The sequence below is a fragment of the Indicator indicator genome, chromosome Z (genome assembly GCF_027791375.1).
Source record: "Indicator indicator isolate 239-I01 chromosome Z, UM_Iind_1.1, whole genome shotgun sequence".
Classification (NCBI taxonomy): Eukaryota; Metazoa; Chordata; class Aves; order Piciformes; family Indicatoridae; genus Indicator; species Indicator indicator.
This window is the reverse complement of record NC_072053.1, coordinates 42,691,857-42,715,633: the sequence shown is the minus strand read 5'-3', so window position 1 is coordinate 42,715,633 and position 23,777 is coordinate 42,691,857. Positions and strand designations below refer to the sequence as shown.

General features: G+C 43.2%; 1 protein-coding gene across 7 annotated transcripts in view; it reads left to right on the top strand.

The window, feature by feature from the left end:
- Positions 1-23,777, top strand: part of NFIB (nuclear factor I B) — a 306,386-nt gene that overhangs the window by 216,825 nt on the left and 65,784 nt on the right. For all 7 annotated transcript variants that reach the window (XM_054397667.1, XM_054397664.1, XM_054397663.1 and 4 more), the window contains exon 3: positions 17,948-18,001. In XM_054397667.1, the coding sequence (XP_054253642.1) occupies positions 17,948-18,001 (54 nt within the window). The remainder of the gene's footprint in view (positions 1-17,947; positions 18,002-23,777) is intronic.

Below are 23,777 nucleotides of genomic sequence, written 5' to 3'. Positions count from 1 at the left end.
AGAGAGGACATCTCCCGTGGGAGCAGAGAGGGAAGAAAGAGGAAGAGAATGACTTTGCAGATGGCCTTATAGGGTGCAGGACTTATGGGTAGAAATACGTCGTTTCCTGTGTCCACCCCTGTGGGTGGGCACCCAGGACACCAGAGGTGTATCTCATGCGGCAGTGGCAGGGGGCACCCAGCCTAAACTGCCACAGACTGTTTGGTTTAAATGTTATAGAATTATAGAAGAGCTTGAATTAAGTGACCTTAAAGATCACCTGGTTTGAATCACCCTGCCATGTGCAGGGACACCTCCCACTAAACCAGGTTGCTCAATGTCTCATACATCCTGGTCTTAAACTCTTCAAGGGATGAGGCATCCAGAGCTGCTCTGGGCAATCTGTTACAGTCCCTCACCACCCTCATAGTAAAGAACTTCTTCCAATGTCTAAGCTGAATCTACCCTTGTCCTATCACCACAGGCCCTTATAAATAGTTCCTCTCCAGGTTTTCTGTAAGCTTCAATCAGGTACTGGAAAGCCATTGCAAGGTCTCTTCTCTGGGCTGAACAGACCCAACTCTCTCAGCTTGTCCTCATAGGAGAGGTGCTCCAGACCTCTGATCATCTTTGTGGTCCTCTTCTGGACCCTCTCCAGCATGTCCTACTTGTGGTGAGGACTCCAGAGCTGGACACAGTACTCCAAGTGAGGTCTCTCAAGAGTGGCAGAATCACCTCCTTCAACCTTCTGGCTATGCTTCTTTTGATGCACCCCAGGATATGGTTGGCTGCCAGCACACACTGCCTGCCCATGTCAAGTGCTTCATCAACCAGCATCCCCAAGTCCTTCTCTGCAGTGCTGCTCTCAATTCACTTGTCACCCAGCCTGTGCTTGGGACCCAGGTTCAGGACCTTGCACTTTGCCTTATCTTGTATCTTTAGCCAACTGAAGGTTATTTTTGGAGTAAAAAAGGGCCTTTAGTAAGGGTGTAGTTCCTGAAGTTAGTATCAATATATTGAATGTGGTGTAACGCATTTTGCTCTCTGCCACAAAGTGAAACTTGAGTTTCATTTGTATTTTCAGGAAACATGTACGTGTTTTTTTAACTCCAAAGCCTTTTCCCACTGTAGCTGTAGATACAGTCAGATATTGATTGCAGCATCAAATCAGATGTTGTGACAAAACAGTAGTGAGAAAACAAGAAACTCTGGATGGTTAAGCAGTGTTCAAGACACTGACAAGTTAACAGATAGACTAGGAATTTTGAGTTAGATTGTTGTTTTATTTTTTACTTAATACTCAATTTATACTTATGCAAAAAAAGAAACCTAGTAAACAATAAAAATATTGGAATTTGAACCTATAAGTCTGCTTTTTTAGGTAAAAAATACTGCCCTTTTTTCTGAGTATAAAATAGCTACTAAAGCCAGCTTTAGTAAATAGATTGAAATAAAAAGAGCAAAACAGCTTTTGCTCTATACTAAATTGTAGTGGTTTGAAACTGTCTTTTTAATTTTTCCTTGCAAAGTTCAGAACAGAGAAAGTGAAAGAATGTAAATAAGTCACTATTGGGTGTAAGAAAGCAAAATACTGATTGTTCTAAACACTTCCATTGGATAGATAGAAATGTTTAAGAACTATTACCCAAAACAAAGTAGGCATTGGGCACATTCTGCGTTCGGCAGTGGGGGCAGTTGCTGGGCTGTCTGGCTGCTGTTTCTTCTTCTCTTCTGGCTGAAGATAACACGTACTGACCTTGGCATCTAAGTTAACAACTTTCTGCTCTAACTAAACTCTGCTTCCCTGTCCAGGGGGGTCTGGGGGGGAAGCTCCTGGGAGAGGGAGGCCCCTTTGGGAGGGTCCCCTTGGGGGGAAGCAAAGGGAGATCGATTGTGCTTTTTCTGTTGATTGTATATATTTGTGAATGTTGTGAATTTTGTATATTTGTACATATTCATTGCATTTCATTGTAGATTTTAGACTCTGCTTGTAAATACAGCTTTTCATTTGCTTCCAGACTGAGCTAGCCTGGTTATTGTTGGTGGGGGGGGAATTTCAGCCACGTTTCAAAATTTTGATTGCAGAACTGCGGTTGGTATTGTGCTGATATCAGGGAATTTCACCTATGCAGATGATGTTAAAACATTGGAAATTAGCAGAACTGCAAAATATGCTTATGTGTAATACATAGTGGAAGTAAAAGAATTACAAAAGATGCACCCATGTGACGCTAGCCACAAAATGACAGAAATATGTTGGGAAGGAGCAAATGAACATGATCAGATAGGATTTAATTTTTTTTTTTTAATAGCTTTTGGCCATGATGACTGAGCAGCAATACTGTTGCTAATAGAGAGATAGGAAACCTGCAGGGAAGTGTTCCTTAGAATGGCATTGTTTCAAATTTGAAAGGCAAGGTTTAAACTAGAATGCTTCCCCTTCCCCCCATTTATTTATTTATTTAATAATTGATTACATGTTTTAAAAAAAAAAAATCATTTTTTGCAGAACATCTATGTCCAAACCCAAAACTAGGTAAGTCATACATTTCTCTGGTTTAGTCAGTTTTACATTTTAAGTTGTCCTGTGGCACATCATATGATTAGGTACTTCTAATTTTTGTCTAATGTAAAAGGTGAAAGGAGATAGAAAAACAGTGCATTGACCAGAATCTTTTATTTTTGATCACTGTTGGTTCAATACTTTATACATTATCTTTTCTCTTTACTAATGACTTATATGTGCTGGAAAATAAATGTGGTGGCTGTGAGCACACATGCAATTCCAGTTTACAAACCACTGGTTTGAAAAGACAGTGTAATATTCCTCAGAGAGTTCTTGCATATTACCTACCTAGTGCCCACTGATAGATTTAGTGTTTCACTTGCCACTGTTGCTTTAACAGTACAGGTGTGTGACTGTGGACAGGCAAATTATTGTATAGTTTATCTATGATTTTTTTAGACTATTCTGGATGGAATTAAATCTACTTTATAAAGAATATGATAACATAACCTACAAATCATGTGTACATACTGCCATTTGAGATATTGGTTTCATAAACATGATCTGTGATAAAAAAATCTGTTACTTAAGGATACATGGAATTCTGACATTTCTTATGCTCCATCTCTGTTAGATGTAAATTAATATCTCAGTGTTTTAAAATTGCACGTGGCATCAACTGGCAATCTCAAGACAAGATATACTGAAACCATTCAACCAATCAAGTACGAACCATCACTCTTTTCGAATATTTTCTTTGACTATTCCATATATTTATGTTAAAGATTGTGTTTTACCACCAGTTCCTGGAAAAACTGCAGAGGAAGGCAATGAAGCTGGTGAAGGGCCTGGAAAATAAGTCTCATGAAGAGTGACTGAAGGAGCTGGGGCTGTTCAGTTTGAAAAAAAGGAGCCTGAGGGGATACCTCATTGCTGTTGTGGAGAGATTCCTGCTGGTCTCTTTTCACATGTAATTGGTGATAGAACAAGAGGGAATGGCCTCAAGCTATGACTGGGTAGGTTTAGACTTGACATTAGAAAAAAAATATCACAGAAAGAGTGGTCAGGCATTGGAATGTGCTGCCCAGGGAGGTGGTTGAATCCCCAACCCTGGATGCACTTAAAGGTCATTTGGATGTGGTGCTTGGGGATATGATTTAGGGGTGAACCTTGTAGAGTAGAGTTATCAGTTGGACTGGTTGGAAAGACTGAGGGTCTTTTCCAACCTGAATGTTTCTGTGATTATGTGAAATTAATTGAAATGAAGGGACAGTTGTGGTAGCTTTGTGGATCATAGATCAAAATTAGGAGATCCTTTGGTAGATGTCACAGTGTTTAGAAACATTACAGTGATGATCAGGATATCAAATCATTAAGCCTTTTCCCTCCTATTTCAGAGAAAACATTAGTTTTCCTTTGGGCTCCTGAAGACAGTTATGCTTACAGTATTACCTCTTGCTGTTCATAGCTGGACTGAAGAAACTAAATACTGCAGTGCTTTTGTCTAATTTTAGAATTTCTGTGATATACAAAATCACAGCATTTTAATTTAATTGCTGTTAATTTCCCCCAATTAGCTTATAGTGTGTTGACATACTTAGCATTTTAGGAGATCTCTGTCTGCAGAATAATAGAGAGGCCTTGTGAGCCTCTGCTGTTGTTTTGTAAACTATTTTGTGGGTTCTTTGTCAGGTGGTATTTTAGTCTTGCAAAGTAGCATATGATTGTAACTTTCCAAAGGACTGAAGATTTTATTACTGTTTGTTTTAGGAGATGAAGCAATGCACTTCAAATTAAAAATGCAGTCTTATCCTACAGTATTCATCAAACAGTACTTTCATACTTTTAAACTGTAATTTACCATAAAGTGCCTATCCAAAGCTCAGTGAAGAAAATTTCTATTGATTTTAATAACCTTTGGCTGAGACTCATATTGACCAAACTTTATTTTTTGGTCATAGTCATGTCATCATTATCTCATGCCAAAAGATACCACCTTGCATAGTGGAAACGTATACTTTATCTCCCTAAACTGTTTTTACTTTACTACCCTAAAACACAACAGAAAATTAAATCCTGACTGCATGGCACTCAGTGATAAGATCCATGTTGGTGTCCATGAAATGAGAATGTCCACGGTTCTTTGTAACACACGTTGCACAAAGGTGAGGGTTAACCTTTGTCTTTCACAACATGAGACATAATTTATCTCCTTCCAGTTGCAGGCTGTAACAATGGAAGGAATAGACTGATCCACTCTGTTAGTATGTGCCTTCATGGCTGGTGTTACCACCACACCTTTCTCCAAGGGAGAAGAGGGCCTTTGCTCAGGAAATTGCAAGGCTGATCAACACCAGATAACAGTGTCATACTTCTCTGTGCAAGCTGTGTAATAAAAGAGCACACCAGGGTTGGAGGGACAAGGTGTGAGTAAGTGCCTTCAACCTGTCGTCCTGAGGCATTCTGGGGACACTGCAACACAGAGTCTTACAAAGACAAGCCAGGGGCTCCTGAGGTAGTAAGAGCCTACAAGGAAACATCTGTGAAACACCTTAAGGGGTGTTTGTCTAAAAGGTGATACAGCCAACAGCCCAGCTGAAGTGCCTCTACACAAACACATGCAGCATGGGCAATAAATAGGGAGGTGGAAGATACTGTGCTGCTGGAAAGCTATGATATAGTGGCCATTACTGAAACTTCATGGGATGAATCCTATGACAGGAGCGTGGCTGTTGATGGCTACAAGCTGTTCAGAAGGCACAGGATAGGAAGGAGGGGAGGAGGTGGTGTCCTTTACATCAAGAAATGGATAGAGTATAAGAAATCAGGCAAGGAAGGGAAGAAACCAGCACAGCTGAGTTGAGACCTGCTGGTCAAACTGAAAGGCAAGAGGGAACTGCACAGGCAGTTCAGGAAGGGACAGGTGTCTTGAGAAGAGTATAGGGATGCTGCCTGGTTGTGTAAAGATGAGGTCAGGGAGGCCAAGGTGTTGCTGGAGCTGAACTTGGCAAGGGATGCAAAGAATAACAAGAAGGATTTATACAGGTACGTGAACCAGAAAAGGAAATTTAGAGAATATGTATCCCACTTGATGAGTAAGAATGGTGAGCTAGTAACTACAGAAGAGGAGAAGGCTGTAACTCTCAACAACACGTTTGCCTTCACTGGCAGCCTCATTACTCAAACCCCCCAAGTTGAAAGACCATAAGAACAAGAAGGGGGACAAACTCCCTCCCACTGTAAGTGAAGATGTGAAGACAAGGTTCATGACCACCTGAGGAATCTGAACATACACAAGTCTGTGTGACCTGATGAGTTGCACTCCAGAGTCCTGAGGAACTGGCTGATTTATTTGCCAAGCCACTCTCCATGACGTTTAAAAGTCCTGGCAGTCAGGAGAAGTCCCTGGTAACAGGAAGGAGGGAAATGTCACACCTGTTTTTAAAAAAGGGAAGAAAGGAGGGCCTGGGAACTACTGACCTGTCAGCCTCACCTCTGTGTCTGGGAAGATCACGGGACAGATCGTTGTCAAAGCTCTGATAAGGCACATGGAGGACAGGTAGGTGATTCAAGATGATTCAATAGCTTTACTTTCTACAGTGGAGTAACTACATCAGTGGACAAGGGAAGACCAATGGATGTCATCTGTCTGGACTTCTGCAAGGACTTTGACATAGTCCCCCATAACATACTTCTCTCTTAGTTGAAGAGATAAGGATTCAGTGGGTGGCCTGTTTGGTGGATAAAGAATTGTCTGGATGGTCACATCCAGGGGGTAGTGGTCAAAGGCTTGATGTCCAGATGGAGATGAGAGACAAGTGGTGTTCCTCAGGGGTCAGTTCTGGGACCAGTGCTGATTAATATCTTCATCAATGATATCTACAGTGGGATCAAGTACACCCTCAGCAAGTTTGCAGATGACACCAAGGTGTGTGGTGTGGTCAGTATGCCAGAGGGATGAGATGTCAACCAGAGACATGGACAAGCTGAAGCAATGGGCCTAGGTGAAGGTCATGAGGTTCAGCAAGGCCAAGTGCAAGGCTCTGTACCTGGGTCAGGACTATCTTCATTATCAGAACAGACTGGGGAATGATATGATGGAGAGCAACCCTGTGGATAAGGACTTGACCGTACTGGTAGACAGAAAGATTGACATGAGCCAACAGTGCACACTTGTACCCAGAAGGCGAATCACTTCTGGGGTGCATCAAAAGAAGAATGGCCAGCAGATTGAGAGAGGTGATTCTGCCACTCTACTCTGCTCTTGTGAGACGTTACGTGGTACTCTGTCCAGCTCTGGGGCCCCCAGCACAAGAAGGACATGGACCTGCTGGAAAAGGGCCCCAAAGATGATGAGAGAGATGTAGCACCTCTTGTACAAAGACAGGCTGAGAGAGTTAGCGATGTTCAGCCTGAAGAAGAGAAGGCTACAGGGAGGCCTTATAGCATCCTTCCAGTACTTGAAGGGGGCTTACACAAAATCTGGGGAGGGGCTGTTTGCAAAGGCATGGACCACTAGGACAAGGGGCATTGGTTTGAAACAACAGAAGGGTAGATTCAGATTGTGCATTAGGAAGATGTTCTTTTTTATGAGGGTGGTTGAACACTGGAACAGGTTGCCCAGGGGTGTGGTGGAGGTCCCATCCCTGGAGACATTCAAGGTCAGGATTGACGGGGCTTTGAGCAACCCGATCTGGTTGAGAACATCCCTAATTATTGCAGGGGTGGCTGGACTAGATGACCGCTAAAGGTCCTTTCCAGCTCAGTGCATTCTATGATGCTATGATAATGGAGTGGCCAGCTTATTAACTGTCTGAAGGTATCTGCATGCAAATTCCATTTCTTTACATGCAGATACGGACTTTTTTTACTTACGTGCACATACAAGGAAGTCTTTCACTGTGTTCCACCTTTTCATTTTCTGAAGAATCTGTAATAAAAGCCCATTATGATACAATACCTGAACGTCAAAGATTTCTTGGTTTTCAAAAAATGTTTCTGACTGTAGCTAATATACACAGATATCCATTCCAGATGGATAATCTCATACATCATCCCTTCCTATGAACATTTTGGAAGGAAACTTCATTCTTTCAAATTAATCTACATATAGAAAGATACCTATGTAAAGCTCTTCTTAATGTGCATGTCAAAAAAGAGCTTAGCTGATATTAAGAAGTATGGGAATCATTGGCCTCAGGCCACAAAAAAATATAACCCTTTTTTTAACTTAAAAATATGTGTTTGTTCATGCACATTTGTGCATACATATATGTGTACATACGCATATATAGGCGCGCACACACACACACATGTATTTATGTAGTATGTATGTCTTCCCTGCACAACTTATCACACAGCTGCGGAAAGTTGTTCTGCTTTCAAATTGAGCACCATGTGGTATTTATAAATTGTATAAGAAATATTTTGAATAAATAAGTGTTGTGATTTATTTTACATAAACAAGGGAATTTAAATTAAAAAGATAAATCTGTGCATGGGACATAAAGCTGAATAGCTGACTGTGCTTACTGCTATTTTGATTCTGGTTAAGTGCTTCTAGGTCCTTGAACGTCTTTCAACTGTATAAAAACTGGATTTACTCCCAGAGCTCTACTTCTTTACTAGGGCAGTTTAAAAACTAAACAAGGTCTGAGTCAGTTAATTAATTTAAATGAGATTACAAATCAGAAACACATTACGTAATGTTGATTTAATTACCATTTTTTATTTACCTAATTAAAACACTCTGAAGAAAAGTTAACAGTCTTGACAATGGCTGGTTGGGTGATTTGGCAGCCGCAAAAGAGCTGCTGATAAAAGGGGAGGTGAAGCAGGGAACCCACCATGACCTGTACAGCTCTGATGCCCCAAACCATTACACATCATCTTACTGTCAGCCTTTGTCGCAGGATCACCCTGACCAACTCAAGTGTGGTGATGTCACCCCAGCTGCAGATCCCCACTGTGGGGATGGGGAAGCATGTCCCATGGAGAAAGACAGGCTCTCAGCTGAAAGACATGGGGTTTCTTGCAGTCATGCTAGCTGCAGGTGAAGTTGTCTGTTATGGCAGGGCAAAGCAGAGTGCAGTTACAGGGGACAGGTGATGGCTGTGTAGCTCTTACTATGCCCACTCCAAACCAAACAAGTTGCGAGCAGCCCTGCAGAAAAGAATTTGGGGTACTGGTGTCTGAGAAGCTTGACATGAGCCAATAAAGCACACTTGCAACCCAGAAGGCCAATCACATCCTGGGCTGCATCAAAGAAGTATGACCAGCAGATTGAGAGAGGTGATTCAACCACTCTACTTAGCTGTGGTGAGACCTCACCTGGAGTACTGCATCCAGCTGTGGGGCCTCCAACACAAGGACATGGACCTGCTGAAGTAGATTCAGAGGAGGGCCATGGAGATGATCAGAAGGCTGCAGCACTTCTCCTACAAAGACAGGCTGAAAGTATTGGGGCTGTCAGCCTGGAGAAGAGAAGGTTCCAGGGAGACATTATAGCTACCTTTCAATACCTGAAGTGGCCCTACAAGAAGTCTGGGCAAGGACTGTTTGGAAGGGCTTGTAGTGATAGGATGAGTTGCAATGGTTTTAAACTGGAGCAGGGTAGATTTAGGTTGGACATAAAGAGGAACTTCTTTACAATGAGAGTGGTAAAACACTGGAAGAAGTTGCCCAAGAATGTGGTTGAGACCCCATCCCTGGAGACATTTGATCAGACTTGGTGTGGCCCTGGTCAGCCTCATCTAGCTGGAGGTATCCCTGCTGGCTGCAGGGTGGTTGGACAGGATGACCCTTAAAGGGTCCCTCCAACTCAATGCAGTCTGTGAATCTTTGAACTGAAATGAAAACAGAGCTCAGCTTCTGTTTCTGAACTGAACTGAAATGAAAACAGAGCTCAGTAGAAACACTTCCATACCTGAAGCCTGAGCACTCTTGTGAAATGACAGACCTGCTTGGACTGAAACTTGAGTACCTGCCCGAGCCAACTGACAGTCTTAGCTTTCTGGAGCCAGTGGTCAGCTATGTTCCTCACAAAGACCATGGCAATATTTTAAAAGTCTTTGAGAGATGAAGAGCTGATTTGGAAAATCCCCATGAGGACAGCCCACCAGTGAAGCTGAGGCCCAGGGAAAGTGGGCTACCTCAATTGACAGATTTCATACTCTGACTTTGCAAAGCCTTGATCAGCTGAGTTTGATCCTACTGGTGAGCCTTCCCCAGTCAGGGACTGGGACCCAAACTAGGGGGGCCCTGTGAAAATGTAATTTTCAGGGGAGCAACCATTTGTCTTAAGTTTGTGATGTCAGGCAGCAATGAAGTCCTGAGGGATGAAGGTCTGGAGGTGGTTGTGATTCTTGATCATACTAGTGGCTCTGTTAATTGTCAAGTCAGAGGCTGTGTAGGTATGTTAAGGCTTGGACACCATCAAACTGATCCTTGCCTGATGCCACATCTTTCTGGTGCTTTATCCTCCCCCATACCCAAATTGTGGATTATCAAAGAACAAAAGTGTATTTGCGTGCTGGTAAATTATTAAATTGGTGTCGGTCAGCTGAGATTAACTGGCTGGCTCTGAGCCTGTGACAAATGAAAAGTGTTCACTGAGACCACTCAGGAAGTTTATTTGATTCATATGACACCTGTGGAGAATCTGCTTATTTCTAAGATGTAAGAAAGTATTTTTCCTTTCTAGAGATTATACCTCTATTTGTTTTCAAGGCCTTCAATGTTAATGCTAATTCAGAGAGTGCTAAATGGGAGGTATAGCATAACTGAGGCTTTTTTGTTTGTTTTTTGAGAGAGTATCTTCTCTTATCAGCTGAAAAATTAAAATATAGACTTACAAAAACCCCTCAGGAAGATGGTCAACAGTGGTGTGACTTGGCTCTGCTGGGTTATGTATTCTTCTTGTTGCTGCTTGTCAAAGACAAAGGGAAAGAGCACCTTATCCCTCACTGGACAGCAAAGCATCAGCCTTTTCTTTTTCACCCCTCTGCCTTAGGAAGCCAAGAACAATCTATCATGGCAGCATCTTTGTCCTAGTGTACAGCATGGAAAATGAATGCTTTTTTCTCATCAGCGTCAGGCCCCAGCAGTCAGTTTTACTTAACCCTGGCTACGTTGAAGAGTTCTGAGCACTCAGAGTTGCTCAATAGGGACAATGGCAAAAAGAGGGGCAAGGACAACCTCCACTCCTTAGTGGACATGGAGTGGAATATAGTAACAAAAGATGAGGAAAATGCAGAAGTACTTAATGCCTTCTTTGCCTCAATTTTCAACAGTAGGATAGGTTGTCTTCCAGACAACTGGCCTCCTGAGCTGGCAGACGGGAGTTAGGGAGCAGTATAGTACCCCTGTAATCCAAGAGGAAGAAGTTAGAGACCTGCTGAGCCACTTGGATCCCCACGTGTCTATGGGACTGGATGGGATTCATCCTAGGGTAATGAGGGAGCTGGCAGATGAGCTCACTAAACCGCTCTCCATCATTTTTCAACAGTCCTGGCTCACTGGTGAGGTCCCAGATGACTGGAAGCTGGCCAGTGAGATGCCCATCCACAAGAAGGGCTGTAAGGAGGAGCCAGGGAATTACAGGTTTGTCAGCCTGACCTCAGTGCCAGGCAAGACCATGGAACAGATCATCTGGGGTGCAATCACACAGCACCTACAGTATGGCCAAGGGATCAGACCAAGCCAGCATGGATTTAAGAGGGGCAGTTCCTGCCTGACCAACCTGATCTCCTTCTATGACCAGGTGACCTGCTTGGGGGATGTGGGGAAGGCTGTGGTTGTAGTCTACCTGGACTTCAGCAAGGCCTTTGACATTGTCCATTATCTTTATGGATGATCTGGATGAGGGGATTGAGACCATCATCAGTAAGTTCGCAGATGACACCAAGTTGGGAGCAGGTGTTGATCTGTTAGAGGGTAGGAGGGCTCTGCAGAGGGACCTTGACAGGCTGGACAGATGAGCAGAGTCCAAGGGCATGAGATTTAACACATCTAAGTGCTGAGTTCTACACAGTTGCCACAACAACTCCATGCAGAGCTACAGGTTGGTGACAGAGTGGCTGGAGAAGCAGCCAGGTAGAAAGGGTCCTGGGGGTACAGGTTGACAGTAGGCTGAACATGAGCCAGCAGTGTGCCCAGGTGGCCAAGAAGGCCAATGGCATCCTGGCCTGTATCAGGAATAGTGTGACCAGCAGGAGCAGGGAAGTCATTCTGCCCCTGTACTCAGCACTGGTTAGACCACACCTTGAGTACTGTGTCCAGTTCTGTGCCCCTCAGTTCAAGAAAGATGTTGAGTTGCTCAAATGTGTCCAGAGAAGGGCATCAAAGCTGGTGAGGGGTCTGGAGCACAAGCCCTATGAGGAGAGGCTGAGGGAGCTGGGGTTGTTTAGCCTGGAGAAGAGGAGGCTCAGGGGAGACCTCATTGCTGTCTACAGCTACCTGAAGGGAGGTTGTAGCAGGTGGGGATTGGTCTCTTCTCCCAGGCAACCAGTGAGAGAACGAGAGGAGACAGTCTCAAGCTGCACCAGGGGAGATTTAGGCTGAATGTTAGGACGAAATTGTTCACAGAAAGAGTAATTTGCCTTTGGAATGGGCTGCCCAGGGAGCTGGTGGATTCACCATCCCTGGAATTGTTTAAAATAAGACTGGATGAGGCACTTAGTGCCATGGTTTAGTTGATTAGATGGTGCTGGGTGTTAGGTTGGACTATTTGATCTTGAAGGTCTTTTCCAATCTGGTTAATTCTGTGATTCTCTGATTCTGTGACTGACTCCTAGAAATGAAAATGTAGGAAACAAGTCAGTATAAATATCGCAGCATCCTGACTCATCCTTTCATACCAAAAGAAAGAGATATTTAAGTTAAAGTGTTTGAATGTCCTGGTGGTAGCCATGCTGAATTATGATAAACTGTATATTTACATAAATGTGCTGGTTTGAGGCCAGCCAGAACATCTCTTGCCCCTAAAGGGACAAAAGAATGACACATACAAACGGATTGGAGAGTGATGGAAAGTTTAAATGGAAAAACGATTGGTGAAAATACAGAAAAAAACTACAAACTACAAAGCATAGTGGAAAAGAACATCCTAAAGCATGCAGAATTCCCTACATAGTACCCAGAGGTTTTCCAATCCTTCCCTCCTCCCACCTGAGGGTCTACCCAAACCCCCAGGGCTCTTTTCTTCCCCCCTGTTTCTCCCGCTGCTAGGCAAGTCTCAGGCTGGCCAGGTCTGAGACTGCCCCCCCCTCCATTCTCCTCCTGGCATTAGGCCTAGTCAGGCCTAAGAGACCTTGAGGATACTCCCCTGGCATTACCTGATAAGAGAGAGAGCATCTCCCATGGGAGCAGAGAGGGAAGAAAGAGGAGGAGAATGACTCTGCAGATGGCTTTATAGGGCGCAGGATTTGTGGGTAGAAATACGCCGTTTCCTGTGTCCACCCCTACTGGGTGGGCACCTGGGACACCAGAGGTGTATCTCATGCAGCAGTGGCAGGGGGCACCCACCCCAAACTGCCACAATAAACTATATATCTACCAGATAAGAGTAAATATTGGCTTGAACCCTTCTTTTATGAACTGTTCATCCATGGGGGAATAACTTGCCATGGCACCAGCCTTTGACAGTTGCAGCCATCAGTACCATGAAGACAAGAGCATAGTCTCACCACAGTTGTGAGGTGCCTATGAAAGCTATTATATGGAAACAGTATGTGTAGGTGAGCTTTAGCTCAGTAGTAGATAAGTAGATCTGAGTTATGTGCAGATGAACTTTTTTCCAAGAAAAGCACATTTACAGTAAAATTCAAGAAGCAGGTTTTAAAAACAACCAGATAAACAAGTGAACAAACAAACAAACAAACAAACAAAAAAAAAGGCAAAGAGCAAGAATTTACAAAGAGCAGGGAACTTACAGTTGGGAGCTACCTAAATGACAAGTCTGAAAATTTCAGCTGCACAGAATTATTTGGTGAGAAAATTAAATGCAAATCAAATCCATCTAGGTGGACAATGAGTGTGGTTTATGTCACAGGATCACAGGATGTTTGGGGCTTGAAGGGACCTCCGGAGATCGAGTCCAACCCCCCTGCCAGAGCAGGACCATAGAATTTAGTGCAGGTTGCACATGAATGCATCCAGATGGGTTTTGAAAGTCTCCAGGGAAGGAGACTCTGCAGCCTCTCTGGGAAGCCTGTTCCAGCACTCCATGACCCTCACAGTAAAGAACTTCCTCCTCCTGTTGAGGTGGAACCTCCTGTGCTGGAGTTTATATCCATTGCCTCTTGTCCTATCACAGGGTGCAGCTAAGAGCCTGTCCCTTCCCTCTTGACGACCAACCCTCAGATATTTATAAACATTTATCAAATCCCCTCTCAGTCTTCCCTTCTCCCCTGTCCCTCTGGGGTGCCCAAAGCTGGACACAATATTCCAGGTGAGGTCTCACCAAGGCAGAGAAGAGAGGGAGGAGAACCTCCCTTGATCTGCTGGACATACTCCTCTTAATGCACCCCAAGATCCCATTTGCCTTCTTGGCCACAAGGGCACATTGCTGTCCCATGGATAACTTGTTATCGACCAGGACTCCCAGGTCCTTCCCCACAGGGCTGCTCTCCAGGAGATCACCTCCTAACCTGTACTGGTGCAGTTTATTATTCCTTCCCAGATGCAGGGCTCTGCACTTATCCTTATTGAACCTCATTATGTTCCTCTTTGCCCAGCTCTCCAGTCTGTCGAAGTCTTGCTGAATGGCTGCACAGCCTTCAGGTGTATAAGTCAAGCCTCCCAGTTTGGTATCATCAGCAAACTTACTGAGCAGAGACTCTGTCACTCTGTCCCTTCATCAATGTCATTGATGAAGATGTTGAACAGTATCGGACCCAGCACCGATCCCTGGGGGACTCCACTAGTTGTAAGTCTCCATCTGGTCTTGGCACCATTGATCACCACTCTTTGGACTCTATTTTGTAACCAGTTCCTAATCCATCTCACTGGCTGTTCTATAACACTGGATGCAAAGCCTACAATTTTTTAAACCCAGGGCTCACGTCGTTAATTAATGATCTTGTGCAGATAAGGGCAAAGAAAGATTTGAAGTATCTTATGTGTCTTTTTCTTCCTTACTTTTTATGGCTTTCTGAAAATGCCTCTTACTCCCTCTTTTAGGTCACTGCTCTGATGTCTCTTTTCATTCAGTGTTCTGCTTAGAAGTGTTTCCTGTAATTATCATGGTCCTCTTGTACTTTGCAAGCCTATTTGCATTCAATCATGTAAGGAGAGTACTTTGTAATTACTGACACTGGTGAGAGAACTGCATCCTCACAGGCCACCTCAAGTCCGTGTCCTTCATCCTGAAAATGACATGCTTCTGTGTGCTTCAAGTGCAGTTACATAGCCTGATACAGCTCACACAAAATATAATTATTTGGCTTCCCAACTGCTTTAAGTGAAGGGTTAGATAAGTTGCTTCTCACATTCAGCATACAATAATTCTTTGATTTCTCAGGATCATATTGAGACTCCAGTGATAAATACACTAGTACATTCTGCTGCTCAAAACACTTTGTAACAACCACTTTGTAAAAACCGCAATTAATAAGTAGTTAACATAAAACCAAGCTAAGTCTGACTGGCAAGCTATAGAAAAAGCCAACTGCTTTTCCCTTTAACTGGAAAATTCTGTGCTAAGTTTATCTTACTATAATATGAAAATAAGTATTGTTTAAACTACCATCGATGTTTAAATCCTGTATCCAGAAAGTGGCTATGTTGACAATGAAAAAGTAGGAGCAAAGATAAATTGCTATGCAAAAGCTAAAAGTATTCCTCTCTTTGTGCATCTTTTTAGTGAATTTGAACAGGAGAAAACTTCAAAGGCTGTTTTCTGGTAGGCCGCCTTAATCTAGTCTCAGATTTCTTTGTTCCCCAACCTACACTGTCCAAGATTTATTGGGTGCATCTGCTACCGAACTCACATGTCATCTAGTCACACATCTGCAGTAGTTTCACACTCAGATCATAGCTGTGTAAAATTTTTATACTTCAGATCTTAATTTAAATAATAATGTGTATGGTTTACAGAAGCAGAGAAGGCCTATTAGCAGAATGTTAAGGTTCACCCCCTGCAGAGTGAACCTTCCCATTGCAACACAGGAAACAAGACATTTATGTACATAAAGGTCCATATGCAGAGAATTGTCATAGTTTTAGCATTTCTTGTAGCTGATCAATTTCTCAAATTAAGTTGCTTTTATTTTTTCAAAGGGCTGTGCTGTGTACTTAGGGACAGAAATAGGCATACTAAATAGCTACCTATTATGCTGTACACTTGGATTCTAAAGAGTACCCAAATACCCAAAGTTGGGTGCAGAATCTTTCTGGGAGGCCTGTCCTTCATTCTTCTTACCTAGGATTAAGGAAGATAGAGAAAATTTGGTGTGAAGTTAGCTCTCCAATGTAAATTTTACTGTGTTCAGGTGTGGTTTCATTCAATATTGGAAAATTTAGATGTGCTTTTTATACTACTGAACTGAGTTTCACATGTACCTTGGTCTTTTGGCTCTCTGGTAGATCCTCAGATGCTTATCTTCTGTGACATCCATCATTCAGATGAATTCAGTAGAACCTAAACTCTGAAGTGGATTTCCGTGTGGATTTCCATGTCTGTCACATCTTACTTTCTTAATAACATTTTCTCAAAGTGTGTAAGAGACTAAATCTTGTCTCTCTTAATGTGAATCAACGAAGATAAAATCACCTTTGCTCCTCACCCAGACAACAGCTGCCCAGGGAGGAGATGATAAACAGACCCTCTGTAATGCCCCAACAAAGGGTAAGATGGCTCACCAGACTGCAGCTGCCCCAGAAGGCCTTGGGGGATGGTGGAAAGATGCAACAAAAAATGTGTAATGAGCAGATGCCACTGGTACCGAATCTCTGGAATGGGCACAGACAAGGTCATTGCTGCCCATCAGCTACCCTGGAAAGGGAGGGTCGTGAAAAGGATACAATGGATTCACCACTTGTCGTGATAAGCCCCTGATGTGTATTGTGTGTATGTGTAGGTACAAGGCAAGGAGGAGGTGGAGGCCCCCCTCCTCCACCAGATCCCTGTACGCACACAAAGAATACACAGGAAGATTCCCTGGGGACAATACCTGATACATCCCTAAAAACCCTGTGACTAGAAAACTGTATAAAAGACCTGAGTGATGCCTGCTCAGGAGAAGAGAAAAAGACACAGAGGGAAAAGAGACATAGAGAGAAAAAGACATCACCATGCAGCCTGGAAGCATCAGACCAGGAACCCTCTCTCTGTGCTCTAAATTTTGCCTGCTGTATGAAAAAAAGAAGAACTCATGGAGAAAAGATATCTTAACTGAAGACACCACATACTGGAGGCTGTTCATAGAAGGACTTGGACGTGGACTTTGGGATCTCTCCCTCCCCTTCTCCAGGGAGGACAGCACAAGCCAACAAGGATGACATCTCCGCCAAGCCAAAGTGGCAGTGCCCGTCCTCGGACTCAAATTGTCTTGAGGCTGGTGGGGGGTTGTAATATAATTGCTTTCCTGCTCCACTTCATTCTGTTAATAAATAGCCTCACATATGATATTTGGCCTCATTTGCACCATTAATTTCCCAAAAGAAGAGAGAGTTTCTCTATCCTCTGGACCAAGGTACAGTGGAACAGGATTTTGTTGTATTACTTATGTTGAAATGCAGTAAAAGGTAGATAGTTTTAAAATCAAAGGGTATAATTTATTTAATGTGTTGGCATCAAATTACATTATCCTCTTGCTTCATTAGGTTCATGATTGGGAAAAGAACACTCTTAATTCTACAGTGTGGGGTTTTTTTTTATGTTACATAATCTGGATTTCACAATGGCAGTTCTCACAAACTAGGAATTCAAAGCCTATATTATGTTAAAATGGTCTGTCATATATTTGGCGCAGATCTGATCCTGTGGAAGCAGTTTAGGCCTTTGTGCTTTAAGGAAAGGGTAAAGAAACAGGACTCATCAACTCATACACCATTAGTTGCCTGATCCAGTATGTATTTCTGGTCATTGCATGAGAAGAAAGTACCTCTGCTTCAGTGATTATGCAACATTATATTTGAGGGATGAAGGGAAAGAAAGTGAAAAGGTACTCTCTTATATGTGTTTGCAACTTGAGTATTTACCTGAACAATTCTCTTGTCCTTATTCAGTGATCTATGAATTCCTCTTACTAGGATCATCGCATCTTTCACAATGTTTCTGCTTCTTCATGAAATGGGTTACATATAGTGTGTTTATTCAATAGTGCTTTCAAGTGAAAAGTCAGTGAAATGACCTTTAAAGAACAAATGTTAGGTATTAGTTTAACACTGAAGCAGGGTATGAAAAGATTGTGAGATACTTTCAAAACAAATCAGTAAAACATTTCTTTCATTTCTTTATAGATTCTGGACAACCAGGAAGTCCGAGCCACAATGATCCTGCCAAGAATCCACCAGGTAAATATAAGTTCCAGAACATGTGCATCTATCATTGTTCGAGAACAAAGGTACTACTGTTAGTAGTAAGGAGAGCAAAATTGGTCAGCAATGTTATTTTGCACTGCTAAGTACATATAACCAGGACAAGCTGTGATTGTTTTGAACTGCAATGCCTCAGCTGTAGTTTCATCAACATTCATTCAATCTAAGGAAATTTCCTTTAAGTTCATGGTTTTCAGAATTTTGTCAGTGATAGGCAGAAGAAGAGAAAAGATCGCAAAAAACTTCACTTCTATAAAAGTCTTCAAATACAACAGTTATTCCTTTATCTCAGACAAACCACAACTGACCTACCTCTAAAGTCTGTGTCCTGAGCTACCAGCTTCTTTACTTTTATTTTATACATACACTATAAAATGTAAGTATGTTCATTTTTAATACTTTTCCTGTCAGCTCGGAGCAGATTTTGAACAGATTATTAATGTGTCATGCAAGTGACATTTGGAATATTTTTGAAAGAAATTACGGTGTAAGCAGTCCTTTCAGGAGTTCTCTGAAAATAAAAATATGTGAGGAGATCAAAGCCAGACTTTGCTCTTCCACACTGTTCAGACAAAAGATTGTTTGTATGTTCATGGAGGTGTCCTTCTAATCAGTTGAGCTGTGCTGCTATATGTTGTTTTATGAATTTTATTGGGGTAAGACAAACAAGTGTGACAGAAATACTATCACTCCTTAGTGAACAAGGAGTCACTGCTACAGAACACTATCATCATGCTGTATCTTCTCATTTTGGCTCTCAGAAAAAGTGTATGTCTGAAATGAGATACAACTAATGCAGTTTGATTTTTTTCTCAAGTGCAAAATGAACCACATTCTAATTAAGAAGTAATTGTGTGAGGCTGGGCTGTTGCGTATATATGAATATTATATGAATATTTTCCCAAAGATTAAGGAAAACAGCCTGCATTGTAGCTGTACAGTTTTATACCATGTGCATGATCAAAATATTCGCTACCTGTGGTGGAATGTGTCATGTTGCATGTAAATATATAAAGGGGGGAAACCTCCATAGACTAGTACACAAAAAGCTTTATTCCTGTAATATGACACGCAGAAACATATACTGGAAGACTTCAATGCTGTTTCTGTCCATACTATGTGGTATGTTATGACTAGCCTTTTATTTCTCTATTAAATATGTGACATAAATTATGCAAGATCATGTTTTGAAAGCTGAAAACAGCAAACACACCTAAAACAAGGCCGAAAAATGTCTTCACAGATATTCACAGTTTTGTAAAACTTGGAGCATTTAGCTGTAGAGCATTTATTTTCATTTTAGAATATATGTTTTTGAGTGCAAGAAAAGCCAAAGGCATTATCCCTTGTCATTTTGAAGGATGCTTTGTAATTTCTGGGTTAGGGAACCTGGAGACAGGATCTGGTAGCTCACCTTCACTGCGTTTTAAAATTAGTTTTGAAGTACCATTTAGCATTTGGAGTAGGAAGTGAGAAGAACGTATTTCACATCCTTTAGTGAATCCAGCTACAAAGGCTTTCACTTTTCACCCTTGTGGAGCATGACCAGATGCCCCAGTGTTTGACAAACTCCAGTGTTCCAGAAAATAGAGAGATACAGAGGGCAGAGAAATCTGTTGGTGGTTTCATCATAAAACTTCCTGCTTGAAATTTGAGCATAGCACTTGTGCATTGGTATCACTGCTGGCAGTATTATTATTGCAGCTTGGGTAACAAATAGGACGTGTTAAGGACTACTGTGCTACTAGGGTGCTGTGACATAGTGGCTATTACTGAAACTTGGTGGGATAATTCCCATGACTGGAATGTAGGGATAGATGGGTACAAGATCTTTAGGAAGGACAGGCAGGGAAGGAGGGGAGGAGGTGTTGCTCTTTATATCAGTGAGCAGCTGGAATCAGTGGAGCTCCACCTGGGGAAGGATGAGTTGATTGAGAGCATATGAATAAAGATTAAAGGGAAGGCAGGGGAAGGAGATGCTACTGTAGGGGTCTGCTATAGGCCACCTGACCAGCAGAACCAAGCAGATGGGGCTCTCCACAGGCAAATAAAAGTGGCTTCACATTAACAAGTGTTGGTCCTCGTGGGGGATTTCAACCACACTGACATCTGCTGGAGGGACAGCACAGCTAGGTACCAGCATTCCAGGATGTTCCTGGCATGCATAGATGACAAATTCCTCATCCAAATGCTAGAGGAACCAATGAGAAAAGGTGCTGTGCTGGACCTTGTTCTCACCAATAGAGAAGGGCTGGTGACCAATGTGAGGCTCAGGGATAACCATGAAGCAATAGAATTTAAGATCCTCAGGGCAACCAGGAGGGCATATCCCAGGATTACAACCCTGGACTTTAGGCATGCAGACTTTGATTACTTCAAGGATCTGCTGGCCAAAGTACTGTGGGACAAAGCCCTAGAGGGAAGAGGGGCCCAGGACAGCTGGTCAATATTCAAGGATCACTGTTTCTGTGCCCAGGAGCAAAGTGTACCACAAAGAGGAAAGCAGGGAAGAATGCTAGAAGACCTGCCTGGCTGAGCAAGGAGCTCCTGGGCATGCTGTCACACAAAAAGAAACTCTAAGAGGAGTGGAAGAAAGGACAGCTAGAATGGGGGGCATATAAGGAAACTGCCCAAGCAGCAAGAGACCTGGTTAGAAAAGCTAAAGCTCAGTTAGAGAAAATAAGAGATCAAGGGGAACGGTAAAAATTTCTATAGGTATATTAATGGTTAAAAGAAGTCTAGGGAAGGTGTGCTCCCCCCCAGAAAGGAAACAGGGGATCTGGTGACAAGTGACATGGAGAAGGCTGAGGTTCTCAATGACTTCTTTACCTCAGTCTTCACTGGCAAGGGCTCCAACCATGCTCCCGGGATCACGGAAGATAATAGCAGGGGCTGGAAGAAGGAACTGCGCATTGTGACTGAAGATCAGGTTGTGACCATCTGAAGAACCTGAAAGTGTTCAAGTCTGTGGGACCTGATGGGATACACCCATGGGTACTGAGGGAACTGGCAGAGGAGGTTGCTAAACCCTTCTCTATTATATTCCAAAAGTCATGTTAGTCTGGTGAAGTCCCCACTGACTGGAAAAGGGGAAACATTACTCCCATTTTCAAAAAGGGAAAGAAGGATGACCCAGGGAACTATAGGCCAGTCAGTCTCACCTCTGTACCCAATAAGATCATGGAGCAGATCCTTCCCGAGGCACTGCTGAGACAGAAGAATAATGAAGAGGTGATTTGGTACAATCAGAATGGGTTCACCAAGGGCAAATCCTGCCTGACAAACTTGGTGACCTTCCCTGACAAGGTCACAACATTAATAGATGAAGGCCAAGCAACTGCCATCATTTACCTGGACCTGAGCAAAGCCTTTGACACTGTCCTGCACCACATCCTGGTCTCCAAGCTGGTAAAGCCTGGGTTTGATGGATAGACCACTGGGTGGATAAAGAACTGGCTTGGTGGCTGCACCCAAAGAGTGGCTGTCAATGGGTCCATGGAGGTCCATGGGTCTCAGTGGAGGCCAGTGACAAGTGGAGTCCCTCAGGGATCAGTCCTTGGACCAATCTTGTTCAACATCTTTGTTGGTGACATGGACAGTGCATTGAGTGCACCCTCAGCAAGTTTGCTGATGACACCAAGCTGTATGGTGCAGCAGACACGCTGGAGGGAAGGGATAGCATCCAGAGGGACCTTGACAGGATGGAGAGGTGGGCCCATGACAACCTCATGAGGTCCAACAATACCAAATGCAAGGTCCTACAACTGGTCAGGGCAATCCCAAGCACCGGTACAGGCTGGGCAGTGACTGGTTTGAGAATAGCCCTGAAGAAAGGGACTTGGAGCTGCTGGTGGATGAGAAGCTCAACATGAGCCACCACTGTGCACTTGCAGCCCAGAAAGCCAATCACATCCTTGGCTGCATCAAGAGAAGCATAGCCAGCAGGTCAAAGGAAGTGTTTCCCCCCCTCTACTCCACTCTGGTGAGACTCCACCTGGAGTACTGTGTCCAGTTCTGGAGCCCCTATTACAAGAGGGATCTGGACATGCTGGAATGTGTCCAGAGAAGGGCCACCAGGATGATCAGAGGGCTGGAGCACCTCTCCTATGAGGACAGACTGAAAGAGTTGGGGCTGTTCAGTGTGGAGAAGAGAAGGCTCCGAGGAGATCTTATCGTGGCCTTCCAGTATCTGAAGGGGGCCTACAAGAAAGCTGGGGAGGGACTTTTTAGGATCTCAGGTAGCGATAGAACTGGGGGGAATGGAGCAAAACTAGAAGTGGGTAGATTCATATTGGATGTTAGGAAGAAGTTTTGCACCATGAGGGTGGTGAGACACTGGAACAAGTTGCCCAGGAAGGTGGTAGAAGCCCCATCCCCGGAGGTTTTTAAGGCCAAGCTGGATGTGGCTCTGAGCAACCTGATGTAGTGTGAGGTGTCCATGCCAATGGCAGGGGGCTTGGAACTTCATGATCCTTGATGTCTCTTCCAACCCTAACAATTCTATGATTCTGTGATTCCTTTATCTTCCACCAAGTGGGGACAGAAAATGTAAACTGTGCCTTACTTCCTTGAAACCCTTCATTTAAGCAGAGACAGGAGGCATGATAGAATATCATCTGTCTATTTGTGGATACATGAACTTCTAGAATCATTCCTCTTTCCTGTGTGGTACTGTCTTGGGGTTAAACTGGCAGGGAGAAAGTGTTGAGGTTTGTGGGACTGCAGAATACAGGACTGCTGGGGCTGTGTGGGAGAATGAGTAGCGCTCGATTCAGCTTGTCTGGAAAAAAGGACTGCTGCATTGTACTTTATTACTAAATTTGACATGAGTCTTACTAGAACCAGCCAATAACTTCTGTCAGAGCCCCAGAGGATATCCACTTTGAGGTTTGTTTTTGGTTCCAAGCCAAGAATGTGTGGACTGGGTTTGTTCTTCTATCATGTTTTGGTCTGAAGCCTGTACGTCAAGGAGCCAGGGTGTTGGCAAGGGGTAGGTGCTGTTAGCTTTTGGATGCCACTACCTTCACAAAGACATTGCCAAGGAAGAAGAGGTTGGAAACTGAGTGGTAGTTGGCCAGGCTGCTGATGTTAAAAGTGATTTTTTCTAGGTTTGGCTAGACTGTTGCATTCTTTAGGGTGTCTAATAATTTGCTGTCTTAACCATGAGGGAGAGTAATGTCACTTGCAAACAAAAGAATATTAAGGGCATTTGCTGGAATTCTTTACAATTCATTCCTTAAAACACACTGGACACTTTGATAGCACAATACAGTGTTAACATGGTGTAGCTTGTGGTGAAAGTGGTATGTAGGTTTTGCAGCAAGATTAAGCGATATTCTCCTCTAAGTTTTATTTTTCAATAACTTTCATCTGATATATTTCTAAAGACTGAAACTTGCTTTCCTTAGAGGTGGATGGTAAAGGTCAGTTCTCTGCAGGGATTGTTAAGTAGATTCCAGGCAAATAGATGAGCTGAACCGAACTGAACTGAACTGAACTGTGGGAGGAAAAGAGTTTGAACACTCCTGCTGTCTGCATCAGTCATTAAGTTCCTGGAAACCTATGTTATGCTAGCACAGTGGAAGCTATTAAAAATTTACAGGGTTTCAAAGAGGCAATGGACATGTCCATGGATCCGTGGAGGGTGACTAAACAGATAGAGGCACATTTGGGTTAGTAAGTTTTAAAACTGAAGTACTTATGTGTCTTGGATGCTATCAGTAAAAAAACCCCAAAACAAATACTTTTGGCT